The sequence below is a fragment of the Macaca mulatta genome, chromosome 10, assembly GCF_049350105.2.
Source record: "Macaca mulatta isolate MMU2019108-1 chromosome 10, T2T-MMU8v2.0, whole genome shotgun sequence".
Classification (NCBI taxonomy): domain Eukaryota; kingdom Metazoa; phylum Chordata; class Mammalia; order Primates; family Cercopithecidae; genus Macaca; species Macaca mulatta.
Window position 1 is genome coordinate 11,125,653 of NC_133415.1, and position 21,444 is coordinate 11,147,096.

General features: G+C 47.3%; 2 protein-coding genes across 51 annotated transcripts in view; both read right to left on the bottom strand.

Annotated features, from left to right (window-relative positions):
- The window catches only part of SGSM3 (small G protein signaling modulator 3), a 39,034-nt gene that overhangs the window by 6,065 nt on the left and 11,525 nt on the right, over nucleotides 1-21,444 (bottom strand). For 17 of the 50 annotated variants that reach the window (XR_003719858.2, XR_013399025.1, XR_013399023.1 and 14 more), the window contains 7 exons: nucleotides 5,051-5,168; nucleotides 4,180-4,265; nucleotides 3,676-3,742; nucleotides 1,429-1,637; nucleotides 1,230-1,337; nucleotides 654-797; nucleotides 123-318 (listed from right to left, as the gene is read on the bottom strand). Coding sequence is in view for 42 of the 50 variants with exons in the window: in XM_077949655.1 (XP_077805781.1) it covers nucleotides 123-318; nucleotides 654-797; nucleotides 1,230-1,337; nucleotides 1,429-1,637; nucleotides 3,676-3,742; nucleotides 4,180-4,265; nucleotides 5,051-5,057 (817 nt within the window). In the remaining 8 variants the exon portion in view is untranslated. Of the gene's footprint in view, nucleotides 1-122; nucleotides 319-653; nucleotides 845-1,229; nucleotides 1,338-1,428; nucleotides 1,638-3,675; nucleotides 3,743-4,179; nucleotides 4,266-5,050; nucleotides 5,169-21,444 lie in introns of all 50 variants that reach the window. The other 33 variants (XR_013399022.1, XM_028827677.2, XM_077949643.1 and 30 more) reach the window with 13 other exon arrangements.
- ADSL (adenylosuccinate lyase) overlaps nucleotides 17,952-21,444 on the bottom strand; it is a 39,965-nt gene continuing 36,472 nt past the window's right edge. The window contains exon 14 of the mRNA XM_077949733.1: nucleotides 17,952-18,265. Within this exon, the coding sequence (XP_077805859.1) occupies nucleotides 18,254-18,265 (12 nt within the window). The 3' untranslated portion in view covers nucleotides 17,952-18,253. The remainder of the gene's footprint in view (nucleotides 18,266-21,444) is intronic.

The window sequence follows — 21,444 nt, forward strand, 5'->3', positions numbered from 1 at the left end:
AACACCGGAGAACAAAAGAGCGACAAAGACCAGAGTTGGGGGCTATGCCCCATCCCCCCTTGGCCATCCGCCTGAGGCCTCCAAGCTGCAGAATGGGAGCCACTGGCTCAGAGGCCCCTTACCGATGTCATGCTCCTGGAGCAGCTTGTCCAGGCGAGGCAGGTACTGGACAATGAGGTGGCGCAGGACCCGCTGGTCAGTCTGGACGCCCAGCAGGGTGGTGCTGAAGTAGGAGGCGGGGAGCAGGTCCTCGATGATGGCGCACATCATCCAGAAGGTGTCCTCCTCCTCCAGGAACAGCAGGAGGCAGGCAGCCACCTGGCCAGGGCATGGGGATAAGGGCCCTCTACCCAGGTCTTTGTGCAAATTAGAAAAGGTGCCCCTACCCTAGGGAGACCATTTAGCAAAAGCCTCTTGGGGGGCACGCATGCTGGAACACAGGCCTTCCCCGGCTGCTTTCCTTGGCCGGCCTCAGTTTCACACCCTTTGGGGGGCCCCTCTGCTTGAATAACGTGCAGCTGCCCTGATCTCCTTGGGGACTCCCCTGTCCCCCCACCTCCCCTCCTGCTGCCCCAGAGCGGGAGACCATTCCTTGTTAGGGGTCCTGGAGGAGGCCCTGGGGCTGTCACTGCCCTTGCCGGGGCTGTGCTCACCATACCAGTGCCCTGGCAGTAGCCGATCTCTGGGTAGAGCCAGGCCAGGGCCCGGAGCACCCTGCGCAGGCGGGGCACCCCGATGCTGCCCATGCTGGCGAAGCAGGCGTTGCTGGGCATGGTGCGCAGCAGGTCCTTCTCAATCTGTCCGGCAGCCATTGGCACCCACAACAACAAGACCTTGTGACACCCTGGGAGGGAGGCAGACCCCAGGCGGGCTTCTCCCCCAGGAATGGGGATTCCTTGTGTTCCTGGTCAAGGTCACCCTCCTCCCTTCAGGGTCAGCTCCCAGCCAGTGTGGAGCTGGGACATCAAATCCACCTGGGAAGCTTCATGCCAGACAGAGTGAATGAGAACGTGTGGCCCAAGGCCTGGAGTCTATATTTAGAGTCTCCATCTGTTCCTAAAGTGGACCCGGGCTTGGGAACCCCATCTCCAAACACCAGTGGCCTTTTGGACAATTCTTTCTGTGGCCTACAGAGGACCCAGGAAGGAGCATGTATCCTCTCCCCCACCCCCCAACAAGGGCACACTCCCAGAGCCCCAGGCAGCCTCCCTCTCTCCTGCCAGCCTCACCTGCTTGGCAGCAAGGGTCTCATCATTGGAGCTGTTCTTCACAATCTCGCGGTAGGACAGCTCGGAGTTCCTCTTCTTCTGCAGGGCCCCAGAGAGCCGCATCCATAGCTGAGGGAAAGGAGTCGCAAGGGCACTCAGTCTTTCTCATGACACCTAATCATGGGGCCAAGACCCTCTCAAAACCCTGTGGCCACTTTACCTGTGGCCTCATGCCATGTGGGATGCCGGCCAGCACCAGGGAACGGAGCTTCTCAGAGCGGGGCAGAGAGACTGCAATCTTGTCCCAGGTGAGATCCCCCACATCGTGGTTATGGGTGAACTCCAGGTGGGCCTGCCACCGCAGCCTCTGTGGAGCATCCTCCAGCAGCGGGGAGCTCGCCAGCAGACTAGAGCCAGGCTCACCACCTTCTGCCAAGAGACAGCCGAGGGACGCCGCAGTGAGCAGAGGAGGAAGAAAAAAGCATTCTCTACTACGTGTTCTGCAAGCAGCCAGGCCTCTGTCTTCAGGAGGGTCTCAGCTTCATGCCTCTAGGCCAGCTCTCTCCCGCCAGATCCAGATTCCCACAGCTAATGGCTTTCTGACAGCTCCAGGTGATCATCTAACCTGCACCTATGATGAGCAAAGCTCTTCACTGTCTCCTCAAAGCCACTCCTACCACAGTACTACCCAGATCCAGAAATGACACCTCCATTCTCCCGATGCTCAGCCTAAACCTTGGAGTCACCTCTGGCTCCTCCCTTGCCCAGACTCCACACTCAGTCCTTTAGCAAACCCACGGCCCTTGTCCAAGCCAGCGTCCTTCATCCAGATTGCTGCACTGGCCCTCCCACTGACCTCCCTGTTGCTACCCTCACCTCCCAAAGGCCGTTCTCCTCAGCAGCCACAGCAACCCTTCCAAAATGCAAGTCAGATCATGTCACACTGCTCAGAGCTGAGACTCAAAGGCAAGGGCTTTCCAGGGCTCCCTCAGCTGCTTCCTCTGGGCCATGCCCACTCTGTCCTCATCCCCTACCATTTTCCTCTTGCTCCCTCCCCTCCAATGACATGGTCTGAAAGGGCCACTTCAGGGCCTTTGCACCTCTCCTTCCCCAGCTCTGCCCATTCCCTGGCTTCCTTATATATGATTTACTGCCCCTCTTCCCTGAAGTATTTTCCCAGCCCTTCTTGCTCCAGCATATTACATGCTTGTTTACGGCCTGTCTCCCTCTCTAAAATGAGAACTCCATGCAGTCGAGACCACCTTCAGTTTTGTTTAAGGGCCTAGGGGTGCAGCTGTGGAGACTACAGCACCCACAGTTGGGTTCATGAGATATTTGTTGAATGAATGAGGTGAAGCTCTCCTGTGGCAGCCCAGCAATCTCTGGGTGAGCTCCATAGACAGCCTCGTCCTTATTCACCCAAAAGCCAATCCCTCAGCCCAGCTTTCAAAAACACCAACTTTAATGACTTTACCTACAGTAAAATGCACAAATGGTAGGTGTACATTTTGGTGTATAAACAAATGTCTAAGCAGTCTCAGTTCCATGGCGTAACAGTGAACACTCTGAACCCAGTGCCCCAGCCAAACAGATACTCCATCATACCAGCAAGTTCCCTGTGTCCCTCTCAAACCAAACCTTTACCCTGCAACTACCTGCCTACAAATCAGAAGAACAAGGAAAACCCTTGTCAGAATTGGAAACGTGAGTGACCTGAAGGTGATCAGTTGCAGTCAATTAAAATGTCCTAGCCACAGGTCTGGCCTGGCATCCAGTTGTCTTGGCAGATGACCTTCCCAATAGCCCACTCAGGACCAAAAGGCCCATTTATAGTAGAAAACAACAGAAAAGGATTGAGACTCAGTTATAGAAAAGTGGTTATCCAAATACTGTAAGTTCATTATGATATTATACAGCCACTGAAAATACTCTTTTTTCTTTTCTGAGACTAAGTTTCGCTCTTGTTGCCCAGGCTGGAGCGCAATGGCATGATCCCTGCTCACTGCAACCTCCGCCTCCTGGGTTCAAGCGATTCTCCTGCCTCAGCCTCCCGAGTAGCTGGGATTACAGGTGTGTACCATCACACCTGGCAAATTTTGTATTTTTAGTAGAGACCGGGTTTCACCATGTTAGCCAGGCTGGTCTTGAACTCCTGGCCTCAAGTGATCCACCCACCTCAGCCTCCCAAAGTGCTGGGATTACAGGCGTGAGCCACCACGTCCAGCCTGAATTTTTCAACTTCTCTACAGTGAACACTATTGCTTTTACTATCAGGTGAGGTTCAGTAAAATTTATCTCAAAAAAAACAGAGGTTTCCCATACATATAACAGTATCACCCTCAGATACACTCTGTCCTTAAATCTGGAACTGTGACGCATCAGAGCTCAGCCGTCACATCTGAGTAATTCCAGTCAAGGGAGCGGAGTCCTCCCCAAAGAACATCAGCAACATGACCCACAATGTTACCTTCCTTGTACACACGGAAACCAAACTCATCGTAGTAGAAATCTGGTTGCTCTGCTGACTCTTCCTTCTAGAATCAGGATGAGACTGAAGTCAGTTGTCTGTACCCTAGCTGGAGGCCTCAGGTCTGAAAGATGCCACCCACAGGGTTGCCTGCTAAAATCCCACCCAGCCTTCAAGCTCAGATCAAAGGCTACTCTTCCAAAAGCCTTCTCTGGTTACCAATCTCCTCTGAACCTTCTAGCTTCCTTGTTCTTCTCAGAGGTCAAAGATAATAAAAATCAAGGCAAGAAACATGTTTTATGCATTTGTGTCCCTATAATACCGACAGCATACTACCACAGTGATTGACTCACACAGGCACATGGAGCTAAGATACCATCTCTGGTGGGGACCCCATAACCCTGTATGAGTTGGCCACCTCTTCCTGGGCAGCCTGCAGAGCTGGGTCCCCTTCATACCGCAGTGTGGGAGCACAGCAGGCTGGTGCCTGGCTAACTGCTGTACCTGTGTATACTTGGCCAGGATCTCCTGGGGCCATATGCTCGGAGTCAGGGCTGAGAAAGGGCCACAGGCAGAAGGTGTATGGCTTCCTAAAACCAAAGAGGACCAGGAGAACAATCAAGAAAATGCAGAGGCAGGCCAGGCGCAGTGGCTTACGCCTGTAATCTCAGCACTTTGGGAGGCCGAGGTGGGCGGATCACCTGAGGTCAGGAGTTTGAGACCAGCCTAGCCAACATGGTGAAACCCATCTCTACTAAAAATACAAAATTAGCTGGGCATGGTGGCACATGCCTGTAATCCCAGCGACTTGGGAGGCTGAGGCAGGAGAACTGCTTGAACCCAGGAGGCGGAGGTTGCAGTGAGCAGGGATCATGCCATTGCGCTCCAGCCTGGGCAACAAGAGCGAAACTCTGTCTAAAAAAAAGGAAAAAAGAAAATGCAGAGGCAAAATTCAAGTCAGGAAATAATGCTCTCCCTGTAAGAACACCAGCATTAAAGGGACTAGCCCATCTCAAGCGTTATGGGGAGGGAAGGAACAGAATGAAAGAAACCTCCTAGAGATCAGCAAATTTCTGGAGAAGAGGGGGAAGAAACAGCAGCACGTTACAAAACATGACCAAACTTCATCTTCCAGCCTCTTTCTCCACCTGAGGAGTGCAGATCTGCAGGCTGCAGGGCCGGAGGAGGAGAGCTGGAGAGCGGAGCTGAGAAGGAAGTTTTAATAACTTTCTCAGCCAGCCAGAAGCCTTCCCTACCATCTCCACCTCTCTTATCTGGATGGTGTTTTATGGAAAACAAACAAGCCAGCTTCCAACCCTCTGGCTCCTCTGTGAGAGCTTCACACCCCGTTTCCAAGTCCGGCCCCTGCTTCTACCTGACATTGTGCTGTGGGGCTGGCAAGTCTTCTGTAGCTCCAGGCTGGGAAGTCTCCTATCCTGCTATCTTAGAGCTGGAAGGCGCCTCAGGCTTCATCTGGTCCAGAATCATCTGCCCTGTTAGAAGAGTAAAGAGGAAAGTCATTCTATTTTTATTTATTTATTTTAGACAGAGTCTCGCTCGGTCACCCAGGCTGGAGTGCAGTAGTGTGATCTCGGCTCACTGCAACCTCTGCCTCCTGGGTTCAAGAGATTCTTCTGCTTCAGCCTCCCGAGTAGCTGAGACTACAGGGGTGCGCCACCACACCAGGTGATTTTTGTATTTTTAGTAGAGATGGGATTTCACTACATTGGCCAGGCTGGTCTTGAACTCTTGACCTTGTGATCCCCCCACCTCGGCCTCCCAAAGTCTTGGGTTATAGGCATGAGCCACCACACCCAGCCTGAGGAAAGCCATTCTAAAACACCCTCTCTCCTACAAAGAGGAGCCCTTTCCACCCACACTCTGATTTTGCTAGCCTGGAGGCAGTGGGAACTGAAGTCTTAGCCATTGTTTAACAAGGGAAGGGAAAAAAAAAATCACTTTGCCCATTTTTATTTTTGTTTATTATTTTTTGAGACGGGTCTCGCTCTGTGGCCCAGGCTTGAGTGCAGTGGATCTTGGCTCACTGCAGCCTCCACCTCCTGGGCTCAAGCGATCCTCCCACATAGCTGAGACTACAGGCATGCACCACCATGCCTGGCTAATTGTTGTATTTTTTTGTAGAGATAGGTTTTCGCCATGTTGCCCAAGCTGGTCTCGAACTCCTGGGCTCAAGCAATCAATCTGCCTGCCCTGGCCTCCCAAAGCGCTGGGATTACAGGTGTGAGCCACCCATTCCCAGCAGCTATTTGTCTTTTTTTCTTGAGACAGGGTCTCACCCAGGTTGCAGTGCAGGGGCACAATCACAGCTCACTGCAGCCTTGACCTCCTAAGCTCATGGGATCCTCCCACCTTAGCCTCCCAAGTATCTGGGACTGTAGGCACACGCCACCACGCCCGGCTAATTTTTGTATTTCTTGTGGAGATAGAGTTTCACCATGTTTCCCAGGCTGGTCTCAAACTCCTAAGCTCAACAGATCCACCTGCTTCAGCCTACCAAAGTGCTGGGTTTACGAGCATGAGCCACTGCACCCAGTCAAGCCTTTTACTTGTGACCACAGAATGAAAGGCTCTCACTATGAAAGGAAGTGGAGGTAACAATGAGGAGATGTGGCTGAAAGATTTCAAGACAAGTTACATTCCAGTTTTTGAAATCATATTTACCTAAACCTGGCACTGAAAAAAAATTTACTTTTGCCATTTTTCAGACAACGAGAGTTCAGAAATGACAGTTGTTAATCCTGGTCCATAGCAGAACCTATTCTCCATGCTATCTGCCATGGAATTCTGGTGTTGGGAATTCTAGTAAATCGCAAAGAATTAGGTAAGTGAGAAGCAAAAAAGAGGAAAATCAAACCATCACTTCAAAGGAGCTATGAGAAAATCCCAGTTCTCTTTAAAGACATACAAGTATGGGGACAAAAGTAGCTCCTGTGGGCAGCCCAGCTGTGGTCCCAGCCTCTGCTCCTGCCCCAGACAAACACTGGCCAAGTTTAGGATAAAGGGAAAAGCAGAACATTCCTGAACATTCCTGACCATTATAGAGGTTTGGTGCCCAGTGGGAGAGGCGCTCCCTCCTGCTTCCAGACACGCCGCTGAGAGCCAGATGGCAGAACCTGCTTCCCCAACAGGCCGGCCATCCTGGCTGGTTGGTTCTGTGTGAAGAGAATAGAATTTTAATGTCTTTCTTCAGTGTAAAATATATGTGATACAGGGTTTACCTCAGAACTATGAGCTGGATGGAGGATTACATATTTTTACATTAAAGAGACTGAGCTACAAGTTTTAAAAAGCATGTCATGTTATCATTATACCCTTACAACACATTTATTCCTTATACAAGAGAAAATAAGCCTAGAAGAGACTGATAGTTTCCAAATGGACTCCCAAAAACTCTGCCCCGCCACACCATGCAACCCCACCTTGTGAAATGATGGACACATGGCCACCAGCTAGATGGCCCTGGGAATGGAACCCAGTGCTCTATTATGCCTCCCGCTGGCTTGGAGCCTGAGATGGCATATGGCTGTGGCAGAACCACCACGTGTCCGCCTTGGGAGGCAGTGGGCTCAGCACTCATCCTCTGCACCATGATTAAAAATAAAGACATCTCAGCCGGACGTGGTGGCTCATGCCTGTAATCCCAGCACTTTGGGAGGCCGAGGTGGGTGGATCACCTGAGGTCGGGAGATTGAGAACATCCTCGCCAACATGGTGAAACCCTGTCTCTACTAAAAACACAAAAATTAGCTGGGCGTGGTGGCGTGTGCCTGTAATCCCTGCTACTTGGGAGGCTGAGGCAGGAGAATTGCTTGAACCTGGGAGGCAGAGGTTGCAGTGAGTCGAGACGGTACCACCACATTCCAGCCTGGGTGACAGAGACTCTGTCTCAAAAGAGAATTGGATGATAAACATAGAAATAGACTGTGATAACTACAGTGCTGTGAGGAAAAATAAAGCAAGGTCAAGATGTGGAGAGTCTCAGAAGAGAGGGGATTTATATCAAGTGGTCAGGAGCAGCCTTTAAGAATAAGGGTTAGGGACACCTGAGCAAAGACCAAAAGGAACTGAGGGCTCATGGCTACCTGAGGGAAAGGAGATCCAGGGGGAAGCACCAAGTTGGGAGCATACTGGGCACGTTAAAACAGCTGCAAGGCAGCCATCAGGCTGGAGGGGCTGGGAAATGAGGAGGAAACAGTGGGAGGAAACAGCCTGAACGGTGGGAGGAGATGCAGCAGGGGGCTACCAGGCCTCACAGTGTGGTGGAGATTCTGGGCTTCATGCTCAGTGAGCTGGGAAAGTAGGGGAGGGCTCTGAGCTCTCTCTGGCTGCCTTGCAGAGGAGGTGGTGGACATAGAGGAGGCTGCTGGATTAGTCAGGGTGAAAGGTATGTTGACTTTCCTGTGGTGGGAACACTGAGAAATGGTCACATTATGGATATATTTTATCTTATTTATTTTGTTAGAGACAAGGTCCCTCTATGTTGCCCGGCTGGTCTTGAATTCCTGAGCTTAAGTGATCCTCCTGCCTCGGCCTCCCAAAGTGCTGTGATTACAGGCGTGAGCCACCACACCCGGCCAGATTCTGGATAGAAAGAGTCTGCAGGGTTTAGCTCTTTAATGCCACACACACATATAAATGTATGTAATGTATATATAAACATGCCACTTCTCCCACTGGCTCCAGAACCCAGCCGGATGTGAACTGTGAAGCTGGGTGGGCAGGTTTTTCCTGCCTCTGGTCGCTATGGAAACCTTCCTGAAAGCAGCCATCTGGGAGTTGGCAGGAGCAGCCCAGAGTCAGCCACGTCAGGGTGGCTGCCCTCCTGTTGTCACAGGCGTACTGAGAGGCAGAAACTTGAAAAACAGGATTGATTTAGGTACCTTTGAGGAGCTCTGGAAGGAATTTTTCAAAATTAAATGTACATACTCCCTAGTTTAATAATCCTACAATTTCCTATAAGGCAAATATTTTGTTTAGAAAGCACAGAAGGCCACATCTCACTATAAACCGTTTTCCCACATCTGTGGGGAGGGGCAGAAAAGGTTCTGTTCATTTCCTGTGGTCTCTTCACATAGATCAGAGGGATATGGCCCCCCATTCTCTCTGCTCCTACTACCCTGACCGGTGTCCTGTTTGCTTCACAACACAGCATGGTCGCTACCACTACACAGATGATTTTCTACAGACGTTTGCCACGGAACATGAAAGCTGTAAGCAACATAAGCAAAAATACTTCTAAGAGGCCTCTGAGACGCTGAAGACTGCATTTCCTCCGTGAGGAGGGAAGAGGACACTGGAAGCTGTCGATAAAAACTCACCTAGACAGAGAAGCACAAAGTCGGGAAAGTCCAAGAAAGGCTGGAGTAAAAAAAGATTAATGTGGCTACTATAGATGCTAAGAAAGGATAAAATCAGACAATAAATGCTCAAAGAAACATGAACATTTTTTGGAAAAGGAAAAAATATATGAATAGCTTTTTCAAGGTAAGGGTACAAAATAATTGGTTTTCTTCCTGGTTTTTCTCCTTGACTTCTATTCTTCAGCACACCTCTAAAATGTATGTGGGCTCCAATCTGGCCGCTACGTGGGCAGACAGCTTGTAGAGAGACAAGAGTGGATGCTGGGAGGCAAGAGTGGCATGCAGGGGAAAGATTATGGAGAATGAGTCCAAAGTGACAGTGGAGACAAAGAGAAGTAATAGATTCAAGACACAATCAGAGGCAGAATCAACAGGCCTTGCCACACAGTTGGATGTGGGGAGAACGGGAGTGACCACAGGCAAGGCCTAGGTTTCCGGTCTGAACTCTGGGCTTCTGATGATGCCATTTCCTAATATGAGAGAAATGGGAACAAAACAGGTTTGGGGAGGGGGGAAGTTAAGAGTTATGGGGCAGGGGCTGGGCATAGTGGCTCACGCCTGTAATCCCAGCAGTGTGGGAGGCCGAGGTAGGCGGATCACCTGAGGTCAGGCGTTCGAGACCAACCTGGCCAACATGGTGAAACCCCGTCTCCACTAAAAATACAAAAATTAGCCAGGCATGGTCACAGGCACCTGTAATCCCAGCCACTTGGGAGGCTGAGGCAGGAAAATCGCTTCAGCCCGGGAGGTGGGGGTTGTAGTGAGCTGAGATTGTGCCACTGCACTCCAGCCTGGGTGACAGAGTGAGACCCTGTCTGAAAAAAAAAGAGTTACGGGGTAATTTAAATGCTCATTTAGAAATTCAAGTGGAGCTGTTAAGTAGGTGATTGCATCTATGTATCTATGTTTACAGGGAGATGTCAGAGGTAGAAATGTAAATCTGGGAGTTTTTCATTCATCTATCCAACCAACAAAAAAATTTTTTTGCAACTACTGTGTACCAAACACTGTTCCATGTGTTAGAGATATAGCAGTAAAACAAGATGGACAAAGTTCCTGCTTTCACGAACCTGCAATTTCTTCATCTGTAAAATGGAAATAATACCTTACTACTTATGAGGTTAAGTGAGAAAATGTAATACTTGTAACTATACTCAGCACATGGCATGTGCTTAATAAATGCCAGTTTTTATCAGTTACAGAAAACAGACAATATGTAAATAATTTCAGAAAAATAATACATGCCATGAAGAAAACAGAACAAGAGGTTACAAAGTGACAGGTAGGAGTGGAGGGGCTATTTTTAATTGGTGGTTGGGGAAGGCCTCTCTGAGTAAATGACTTTTCAGCTCACACCAGAATAAGAAGGAGCCAGCTCTGTGAAGATCTAGAAGAATAGTGATGAGGGGGAAAGTAGCAGGTAACATTGGAAAAGGAGGCAGGAACTAGCTTATAGATGGCCCTTCCAGCCATGACAAAAACTGGAATTTTTTTTTTTTTTTTTTTTTTGAGACAGGGGTCTTGCTCTGTCACCAGGCTGGAGTGCAGTGGCATAATCTCACTCACTGCAGCCTCTGCCTCCTGGGTTCAAGCGATTCTCCTGCTTCAGCCTCCCGAGCAGCTGGGATTACAGGTGCCCGCCACCGTGCCTGGCTAATTTTTGTATTTTTAGTAGAGATGGGGTTACACCATGTTGGCCAGCCTGGTCTTGAACTCCTGACCTAGTGATCCACCCGCCTTGGCCTCCCAAAGGGCTGGGATTACAGGCGTGAGCCACTGCGCCTGGCCAGTCTCCAAGGTCTTGGACCTGAGCAACTGTGCAGGTCCCATCAACTAAGACGCAGGAAGCCTGGTGAAAGCAAATTTTGGGGTTAGAAATCAAGAGTTCTGCTTTGGCTATGTTAAGTTGGGAAGACGATCAGACTCCTCAGTGGAGAGGTCAAGTTTGCACCTTATGAGCACAGAGTTCACAGACGTCAGAACTAGAAATGTAAATGTGGGAAGCGTCAGCATAGAGCAGAACTAGATGTCATTGCCAAGGAGGGAATGCAGAGTAGGGGCCCTAGGACCAAATCCTAAAACACTCCAACATTTAGAAGTTAGGCAGAAAAGGAGGCAGGAAACAACATTTGGGAACTGGCCAATGAAACAGAAGGAAAACGAGTAGTGTGTGGTGTCGTGGAAACCAACAGAAGTGAGTACTGCTAGAAAGAGTGCTCTGGTTTTAATGTGTCCCCTCCAAAATTCAGGTGTTGCCAACGTGATAGTATTAAGAGCTGGAACCTTTAAGAGGTGATGAGGCCACGAAGGCCCCTCCCTCATGAATGGGATTAGGTCCCCTTCTAAAGGGGCTTGACGGAAGGAGTTGGCCCTCTTGTCCTTCCGCCATATTAGGATGCAGCAAGAAGTCCCTCAACAAACGCCTTGGACTTACGAGCCTCCCAAACTGTGAGAAATTTCTGTTCTTTAAAAATGAGCCAGCATATTCTGTTACAGCAGCACAAAACAAACTAAGACAAGGAGTGGGTGATCATCTGTGTCAATCAATATGAGGACAGAGAACTGGTCCTTGGCTTAGCAAGCTGAAGGTTGTTTGTGATCCTGAAAAAAGCTTTTAATTTTAATGGTCAAGGTGAAGGTCCAACTGGAGTGGGTTGAAGAAGGAATACAAGAAAAGTAGAATCATTAGCATGAAGACAGTATATGACTTCGACCATTTAAAAATGTATAGGCCTGGCACAGTGGCTCACACCTATACTCCCAGCTCTTTGGGTGGCCCAAGGCAGCCACCCAAATCTGACCACCCGGATCACCTGAGGTCAGGAGTTCCAGACCAGCCTGGCCTACATGGTGAAACCCCGTCTCTATTAAAAATACAAAAGTTAGCTGGGCGTGGTGGCAGGCGCCTCTTAGTCCTAGCTATTTGGGAGGCTGAGGTGGGAGAATTGCTTGAACCCACGACGCGGAGTGCAGTGAGCTGATATCGTGCCATTGCACTCCAGCCTGGCAACAGAGTGAGACTCCATCTCAAAAAAAAAAAAAAAAAGTAAAATAGTGAAAAGGTGAAAACAACCCAAATGTCCAACAACTGATGAATGGATAAACAAAATGTAGCATATGCAGACAATGAACTATATTATTCATCCATTAAAGGAATGAAATACTGGAATGTGCTACAACATGAATGAACCTTGAAAATACTATGCTCAGTGAAAGAAGCCAGTCACAAGGCTGCCTATATTGTATGATTCCATTTCTACGAAACGCCCAACAAAGGCAAATCCATAGACTGAAAGCACATGAATGGCTGTCAGGGGCTGAGGGAAGGGCGGATGGGAAATGACTGCTAATGGGTAACGGAGTTTTCTTTTGGGCTAATGGAGATGTTCTGGAATTAGATACTGATGATGGTTGCATAACATATGAATGTACTAAAAACTGGTAAATTATACATTTTAAAAGGGTCACTTTTATGGTGTATGAATTATATCTCAATTTTAAAAATGATTATAGTTTAAGTATAGTAGAACATTAGAGTAAGAAGGTATCTTCCTTGAGCTTTTTCTGAGGACCACCAGTGAAGCTGAGTACTGACAACAGTGAATTAGCTTCTCCCCATCTTGCCTTTCTTTTCCTCTGCAGAGCTGCTACTACTCCCCACCTTAAATATCCACCTCTGCAGAGATTTAATGCTTATACAAAACCAAGGAAAGAAAAAAAGTGTAAACAATTAGAGATAGCTTATCCAGAACTGTGAAAAGGATCCCCTTCTCTCTCATTTGTAACTAACAGTTTCCTAACGCAGCTCTGCATGAATCTGACATCTTAGCAACCTGTGAAATCAGGAACTTCCTAAGCCGCTTTAAAAAAAAAAAAAAGCCTGTAATTTTCCGAGTTACTGTAACAGGTCCCCTTCCCCTGCCATAGTCTAAATAATTACTGAATAATCACTGGAAAAAAAACTGACAACACTTTGAAACTCAGGTTTCCAAGCCACTGGTTTGGGTTGATAGTTTTTAAGGCTAAATAAAATCCCCAGGTGTCTCTCTTCATCTGGGTTGCAGTTGCTCCCTATTATCAGGAAGTATTAATACTTTTCCAAAAGCAAAAGCCACTAAAAGCAGTTTAAAGGAAAAGAGATACAAACAAGGACACCAGAAAAGTGCAGCAATTTGCAAAACAGGCTCTAGGGTGGAAAAATGCTATTTACAAATCTGCTTTTACAGATATGCCTCCATGTCTCCTGAGTTTTCACCACAGCCCAGGCATTTCGTTTCCAGGCCCGGCCAGAGCTGGGTTTGGGTGAGACACTGGCTGTCAGAGCCCAAGGATCAGAAGCACTTCTGGGCACTCAGCACAAATGCTCACAGGACCATTCTTTTCTACTGAGAATACAGTAAGATGCAAACACAAATGATAAACTTAAGTCCTTGCAGGATAAATTTCAGGGCAAAGGAAATCTCTGGATTATAAACACAGTCAATAGGCTAATCATGGCAAAGGAAGCTCTGGACTCTTGAGTCTTGTAATTACACTAACACAACTTTTTGTGTTGTGTTTTGAGACAGGGTTTCACTCTGTTGCCCAGGCTGGAGTGCAGTGGCATGATCAGAGCTCACTGCAGCCTTGAACTCCCAGGCTCAAGCAAGCCTCCCATCTCAGCCTCCTGAGTAGCTGGGACTACAGGTGTGCACCACCACACCAGGCTAATTTTTTTTATTTTTTGTAGAGACCGGATCTCACTATGTTGCCTAGCCTGGTTTCAAACTCCTGGGCTCAAGGGATCCTCCTGCCTCAGCCTCCCAAAGTGCTGGGATTACAGGCATGAGTCACACACCCAGTTGATCAGTGGTTCTCAAAATACAGAGTGTATCAGAATCACCTGGAGGGCTTCCTCAAACCCAGACAGCTGAGGCCCAGCCCCTGAATTTCTGACTCAGCAGGTGTAAGTAGGACCTGAGACTGCCTCTCCCAGGTGATGCAGATGCTTTTGGTCCGGGGAACACACTTTTTGAGAACCACTGACCTGAATTCCTCTTTGACCATTATTCTTTCAAATTCTAGCTCAGATGTGGCCTCCTCTAACAAGCCTTTCTTTCCAACTTCCATATCCCCTACTTCCTTCCCCAAAAGAATTAATCATTGTACATGCTGCTGTTGATTTCATGTGATACTATAATTTATGGACATGTGTATCTGTCCCATGTCCAGTACCTAGGCCAGTGCTGACATGTGGCAGGGGCTGTTTGGTGAATGAGCACAGCAAACTCGTAGAAGGTCCTGATGTACAACACGCTCTTTTCCTGTGCCTTGGGCTCTCTACTGCTCCCCTTGCTCATAATGCCCTCCACTTTACCTGACTTCTTCAAGGCACAGCTCAAGCACTGCCTCCTCTAAGAAGCCTTCTTTGATACTCCCCCTGCCTTTAGTTTGTGTTAGGTGCCCCTATTCCTCTGGGCCCCCAACCAACCTGTCTATACATATCTTACTAAGAGCTACCATTCATTGCATGCTAAATGCCAGGGACTCAAATAAACAGAACTGAATTAAATCCTTTAGAGGTTCTTTGGCCCAGCAATTCCCGCTTCTGGAAATTTATCCTACGTGCCAGCAGAATGATCCATATACAACTTAACTCCCTATAGCACTGGTTTTGAAAACAAAATATGAGATGGCAAAATATTAGGAAACCTCAATACCCACTGATACAGGACTGTTTAATTACTGTATATCTATATAATAAAATGGTGTGCAGCTGTCACTGATAGGGGCTAAGTAAAAAAAGCGAGAGTGAGAAAAATGTGAAAATGCTTGTTAAAAAGGGGAGAAATTTTTTTTTTTTTTTTTTTTTTTTGAGACGGAGTCTCGCTCTGTCACCCAGGCTGGAGTGCAGTGGCCGGATCTCAGCTCACTGCAAGCTCCGCCTCCCGGGTTCCCGCCATTCTCCTGCCTCAGCCTCCCGAGTAGCTGGGACTACAGGCGCCCGCCACCTCGCCCGGCTAGCTTTTTGTATTTTTTTTAGTAGAGACGGTGTTTCACCGTGTTAGCCAGGATGGTCTCGATCTCCTGACCTCGTGATCCGCCCGTCTCGGCCTCCCAAAGTGCTGGGATTACAGGCTTGAGCCACCGCGCCCAGCCAAAAAGGGGAGAAATTTTCATATGAAATAAGGCTACATGTGGGGGGAACTGGGTGGCAGGGAGACTTTTACTTCATAATCTTTCTGTACCTTTTGCATTCTGAACAGTGTTATTACCTATGCAAACAAAGTTAAACATGAAAACAATTTTAAAGACCTTTAGAGAATCACAGAGCAAGAGATTAGGGTGCCCCCCATTTAAAAATGAAATGAGTATGAGGAACTTCTACAAAGTTTAGATTTTTTTCCCTAGATGACTTGTTCTGTATCTATGAAATGGCCAATAATGAGTTCTATTTTCTATTTCACATATCTGCATTATTAGTGTCCTCAGTGTGAGCTAGGGCTAAAGAGTCAATCCAGCACAGCTGAAGTTCATTAAATCTAATGACTACACTGCAGTTCTTTGTGTTTTTGAAATGGAGTTTTGCTCTTGTTCCCCAGGCTGGAGTGCAGTGGCGCGATCTCGGCTCACCACACCCTCCGCCTCCCAGGTTCAAGCAATTCTCCTGCGTCAGCCTCCCGAGTAGCTGGAATTACAGACATGCAGCACCACACCCGGCTAATTTTGTATTTTTAGTAGAGACAGGGTTTCCCCATGTTGAGGTTGGTCTTGAATTCCTGACCGCAGGTGATCTGCCCACCTCAGCCTCCCAAAGTGCTGGGATTACAGGCGTGAGCCACTGAGCCCAGCCGTTTTGTTTTTGAGATGGAGTCTCGCGCTGTCACCCAGGCTGAAGTGCAGTGGCACGATCTTGGCTTACTGCAAGCTCCGCCTCCCGGGTTCACGCCATTCTCCTGCCTCAGCCTCCCGAGTAGCTGGGACTACAGGCACCCGCCACCACACTCGGCTAATTTTTGGTATTTTTAGTAGAGACAGGGTTTCACCATGTTAGCCAAGATGGTCTCGATCTCCTGACCTTGTGATCTGCCCGCCTCGGCCTCCTAAAGTGCTGGGATTACAGGTGTTAGCCATCGCGCCTGGCCTACACTGCCGTTCTTACCACACCTGACCACTCCGTATCATTTATCTGTAATCACTTCCTCCTCCTTAACACACAGTGTCTCTGGGTGTCTATGTGTCACGATCCTTTGGTTTTCCTCCCGGCTTTCTGATTCCTTCTTAGTCTCCTTTTCCAGTTCCTCCTCCTATGCCTGTTCTTCAGATGCCTTAACGTTCTGCCTTCGACTCTCCTCTAGCTCTCTGCACTCTCCTGGAGCTCCTGGTGACTCTCACAACTTCAATTAACATCTACAGGCAGATAACTGATTTCTAGCTCCAAGATGCATTTCTCTCTGAACCTCAGATCAGCACATCCAGCTGGTGGGCAGCTCCTCCATATTCTTCCAATTTGCCGCTCTCCAAGTTAACTTATCACCTTTCCTCATGAACCTGGTCCTCCTTCAGTGGTTCTATTGCCATTACAACCTGCCTACCTACTTTCTCCAGGCAGGACTTGGGGGTCATGTTTAATGGATTCTTCATTTTTCCATCTTCACCCCTCAACTATTTGGCCTTTCCTAATGTTTTTGAAGCCTCCCTTTCTCTTACAACCTGCTGCTACTTTCTAGTTGGGGCCGTAGTCATTTTTCACCATCATGATTATTATACATCTCTCAACTGGAATCTCTGCCTCCGCTCTCCCTCCATCCACTCTCTACCCTGCAGCCACAGAAATTCTTTCAAAATGCAACTGACCATTTCCCTCCTTTAAAACCTTCCCTTTGCTTTAAAGTCCAAATTGGTTAACTTGGTTTATAAGACCCTGCATGACCTAGCAGCCCCGCTACTCCCTGCAGCCTCATCTATGAACACCTGCCTCACACTTGCCTCCAACGCACATTTTATGCTTTGGCAATGTTATCCTGGAACCCACCTGTGTTCTCTCAGAATGCTGCTAAATACAGCAATTACTCAGCAGTATGTAAAGACAGCCTTGAAGCCTGGACCCCACCAAACTCCAAGATGAAGCAGCTAGTGGCACAAAACTTCTAGAACTCACTCCCCCTCCCGTTACCCTAGTAATTTTTGTTGATCATTTATGTCACCCTTTATGACAAGGACATCTGAGGTGAACATCCATAGTATCATACACATTTCTCAGCTGCCTCCCCCAAAACTGGCATCAGCAGAAGAGCAAAGTAACTCTAAGAATCACACTCTACCTTGAACTCCACTCCTGCTACAAGGTTTGCAGCTGGGTCTGCTTACCCTTCCCTGAGTCAATATTTTCTTTGTGACAGAGATAGAGTGTTCCTGTAGACGGGACTTAGGTGTGACTGTGTAAGGGAGAACACAGACTGGAGACATGTATCAGGGAAACAGGAACCTCAGCCTAGAATTCAGCACACCAGGTATGCGTGTGCCCTTCCTGCAGAGGAGTTAAACTCAGCTGCCCTTCGCGGACTTGCTCCCACTCAAAACCGTGCCCAGCTCCTCTAGTTCTTCACATCAAGTAATCAATCATCCACAGTCATCTGGTCACTTACCTGAGTCCCTCCCTGGATGATTCCTTTAATATTTATGGCCTAGCAGTTTCTGGAAAGGATAAGGAAAGCAAAAGCAAGGTAACTGCATGGACCTTCTGTCATTCCCACTACCAGGGGTGGGGGATAACCACCCCCTCAGAAGTAGAAGGGAAATAAATACCAGTTAAGGCAACTCAGCTTTCAGATAGCTCTGAAAAACAGCAGACAAGAGTTTTTGAGGAAAATAAAGCTCCTTAAGGGCTGACTGGCAAAGAAGGCCACTGAGAAATTTATATTGAAAGTTTTATATTAACATAGGAGCTTAGGGCACTTAAGAGGAGATTATAAATATAGTTAACAAAGTTGCTATTTTTCATATAATTAAACGACAGAGGTCAACAAACTATCTCATCTTTACGTCATTTATTTGTCATTACCATCTATATAATTACCAGAAATGTTTCATTTGCAGATATGAACATAGCTATATAACATTACCCTAAAGAATGGTAATTGTATTATACTAGAGTATATACAGTATTGTAGAGTATATATGCTATTATACTCTGTGGCACTGAGCAGATGGAGGTATTAGAAGGAAACCTATGAAAGAAGGAAAAATATGTATTAAGCATTCATCACACGCTAAGCACATTCACAGGCCTTATCCCCATTTTACACCTGAGAAAACCAGGGATCAGACAGCTTAAGCATCTTGCCCATATCAAACAGGACTGACCCCTCAGCAGTCTCGCTATACTACACTGACTAGCACAACTCTAGTTAACTTTGCAGGACAATTTCCAGAAAAGATCATGAAACTGTGCATGTGCAAGAACAAAGTATCTTGACCTGGGATGACCTAGTGGGAGTCAGCCAGATTTAAGACACAAAGCAACTATATTAAATAATTTTTTGTGTGTGAAAATTCAAAATTAAACAGATAAATTAGGAGAGAATTCTTATAAGAGCAAACAAACTTCTCTAACAGATCTGCACCTATATTTAGAGACCATTAACTTCTTTAGTACTGGGGTGCAGGGCAAAGGGACTTACACAAAGTCATGAATTATAGAGTTAAAAGGATCCTGTGGGTTCATCTCTCATATTTTTTTAAAAAAAAGAAACAAGGGCCAGGCACACTAGTTCACATATGTAATCCCAACAATCTGGGAGGTTGAGACAAAAGAATTGCTTGAGGCCAGGAGTTCAAGACCAGCCTGGGCAACATAGCGAGACCTCATCTCTAGTTGTCTTTTTATTAAAAAAAAAAAAAAAAAAAGGCCGGGCGCGGTGGCTCAAGCCTGTAATCCCAGCACTTTGGGAGGCCGAGACGGGCGGATCACGAGGTCAGGAGATCGAGACCATCCTGGCTAATATGGTGAAACCCTGTCTCTACTAAAAATACAAAAAACTAGCCGGGCGAGGTGGTGGGCGCCTGTAGTCCCAGCTACTCGGGAGGCTGAGGCAGGAGAATGGCGTAAACCTGGGAGGCGGAGCTTGCAGTGAGCTGAGATCCGGCCACTGCACTCCAGCCTGGGCCACAGAGCGAGACTCTGTCTCAAAAAAAAAAAAAAAAAAAAAAAAAGAGAGAGAGAGAGAGAAAGAAAGAAACTTGCCAGGCGCGGTGGCTCAAGCCTGTAATCCCAGCACTTTGGGAGGCCGAGACGGGCGGATCACGAGGTCAGGAGATCGAGACCATCCTGGCTAACACGGTGAAACCCCGTCTCTACTAAAAAATACAAAAAACTAGCCGGGCGAAGTGGCGGGCGCCTGTAGTCCCGGCTACTCGGGAGGCTGAGGCAGGAGAATGGCGGGAACCCGGGAGGCGGAGCTTGCAGTGAGCTGAGATCCAGCCACAGCACTCCAGCCTGGGTGACAGAGCGAGACTCTGTCTTAAAAAAAAAAAAAAAAAAAAAAAAAAAGAAAGAAAGAAACAAACTTGGACTAAAGAGGTCAAACGACTGATTTAAAGCAGCATAGCCAGACCAGAAGTCTCTGATTTATACTATTCTAATCTGAAACCGAATCAAAAACTTGGAAACAGCATAGAGACAGGCCCACTGGATTACATTCGGATCAGCATCATTACCAACAGAAATCCCAGAAGATATGTCACATGAGGTTGTCCTCCTACTGCTGTGAACCTTAGGGTTAAGCAGACCATATCTTTATATTTATTTCATACTTAATAATGCTGATTTCAACAATCAGGTCCACATACTTTATTCCTACATTGTAAAAGTTACACAACCATCTGAACTAACCATGAATTAATGACAACTTTTTGCCTCATCTAGCTCCATTTAAGTTCCTCTTGGCTGGGAGAGGCTTATACCTGTGATCCCAGCACTCTGGGAGGCCAAGGCAGGTGGATTGCTTGAGTGCAGGAGTTCAAGACCAGCCTGGGCAACATGGCAAAACCCCATCTCCACTAAAAATACAAAAAAAAACCCCAAAATTAGCCAGGCATGGTGGTGTGTGCCTGTAGTCCCAGCTACCTAGGAGGTTGAGATAGGAGAATCACCTGGGCCCGGGAGGTCGAGGCTGCAGTGGGCTGAGATTGCACCACTGCATTCCAGCTTGGGCAACCTGAGTGAGACCCGGTCTTGAAGAAAAAAATTGTTCCTCTGCTTTTTCTGCTCACGTTCCTCCTGGACACAGTTAGGAACAAGCCACATGCTATTTATCTTCACGGTTGCTCAGCAGCCTTCATTCATCTCTAATTGACTTTACATCGTATTTCCTTCAGTGATACTTTCAAATCATTCTCATAATTCTTCTGATACCCAACTACTCTCTGCTGCCACTCACTCCCAGCTGAGGGACTGTACTCCAGCTTTAACGAAGCTCAGCTTACTAGACTTAAGCTTCCTCAACTTCCTTATTCTCCATGTCAAAAACGCTTTTCACCTGTTTTCTCTTTCTGCCCTCTCTCTCAGAAGAGAAAGTGGTCTTCTTCCTTCCTAGAGTAACTTCTCCACCCACAAGAACCTTTCAACCCATTTCCTTTATACTCTTTTCCTTTGTGCATCTTCAGTCTTTTCTTCTCCAATGGCTTTGTGTCTAGTGCAAATACTCAGATCTCCTGAACCCTGAATTAAACAAAACAAAACAAGGCAACTATACCTGTACCCACTCAAGCACTTACCTTTCTAGCTCTTATCCCTCTGCCTCACTGCTATACTTTTAAAAGTGCCCATGCTTCATCAATCAACTCATTCCTTAAGCTTTTCACCCTAGCTTCTGTCACCACCTAAACTGCTTTCTAAGGTCTCCAGTGATTTCCTAGTTATTATTTGGAATCCTGTTCCTGTGGCCTCATTTCCTGAAACTCCCTGAAGCATCAGACTCTGCTGACTTACTTTGGTTTCTTGAACTGTTCAATGACTCTGAGGGTACAGACCATACTGGTTTTTCTTCTCTATTTAACTGCTTCTTTACTGCCTCTTCTTTCTCCAGACCCCCCAAAAAGACATTCCCCACATCAGTCTTCTTTCTTTTAGTTCATTCGTAATGGATTCCAACTGGGGAGTCCATTCCTATTCTGAATGGGGATTTAGCTGTTACTGTCATATAGGTAAATTACAAATCTCTATCTTTAGCCATGACAACATAGGTTATTTCCAACTTGTTGGATAGTTTCATTTGACTATATTCCACAGCACATTAAAACATGTTTTTTTTTTTTTTTTTTTTTGAGGTGGAGTCTTGCTCTGTCACCCAGGCTGGAGTGCAGTGGCACAATCTTGGCTCACTGCAAGCTCCGCCTCCCCAGTTCA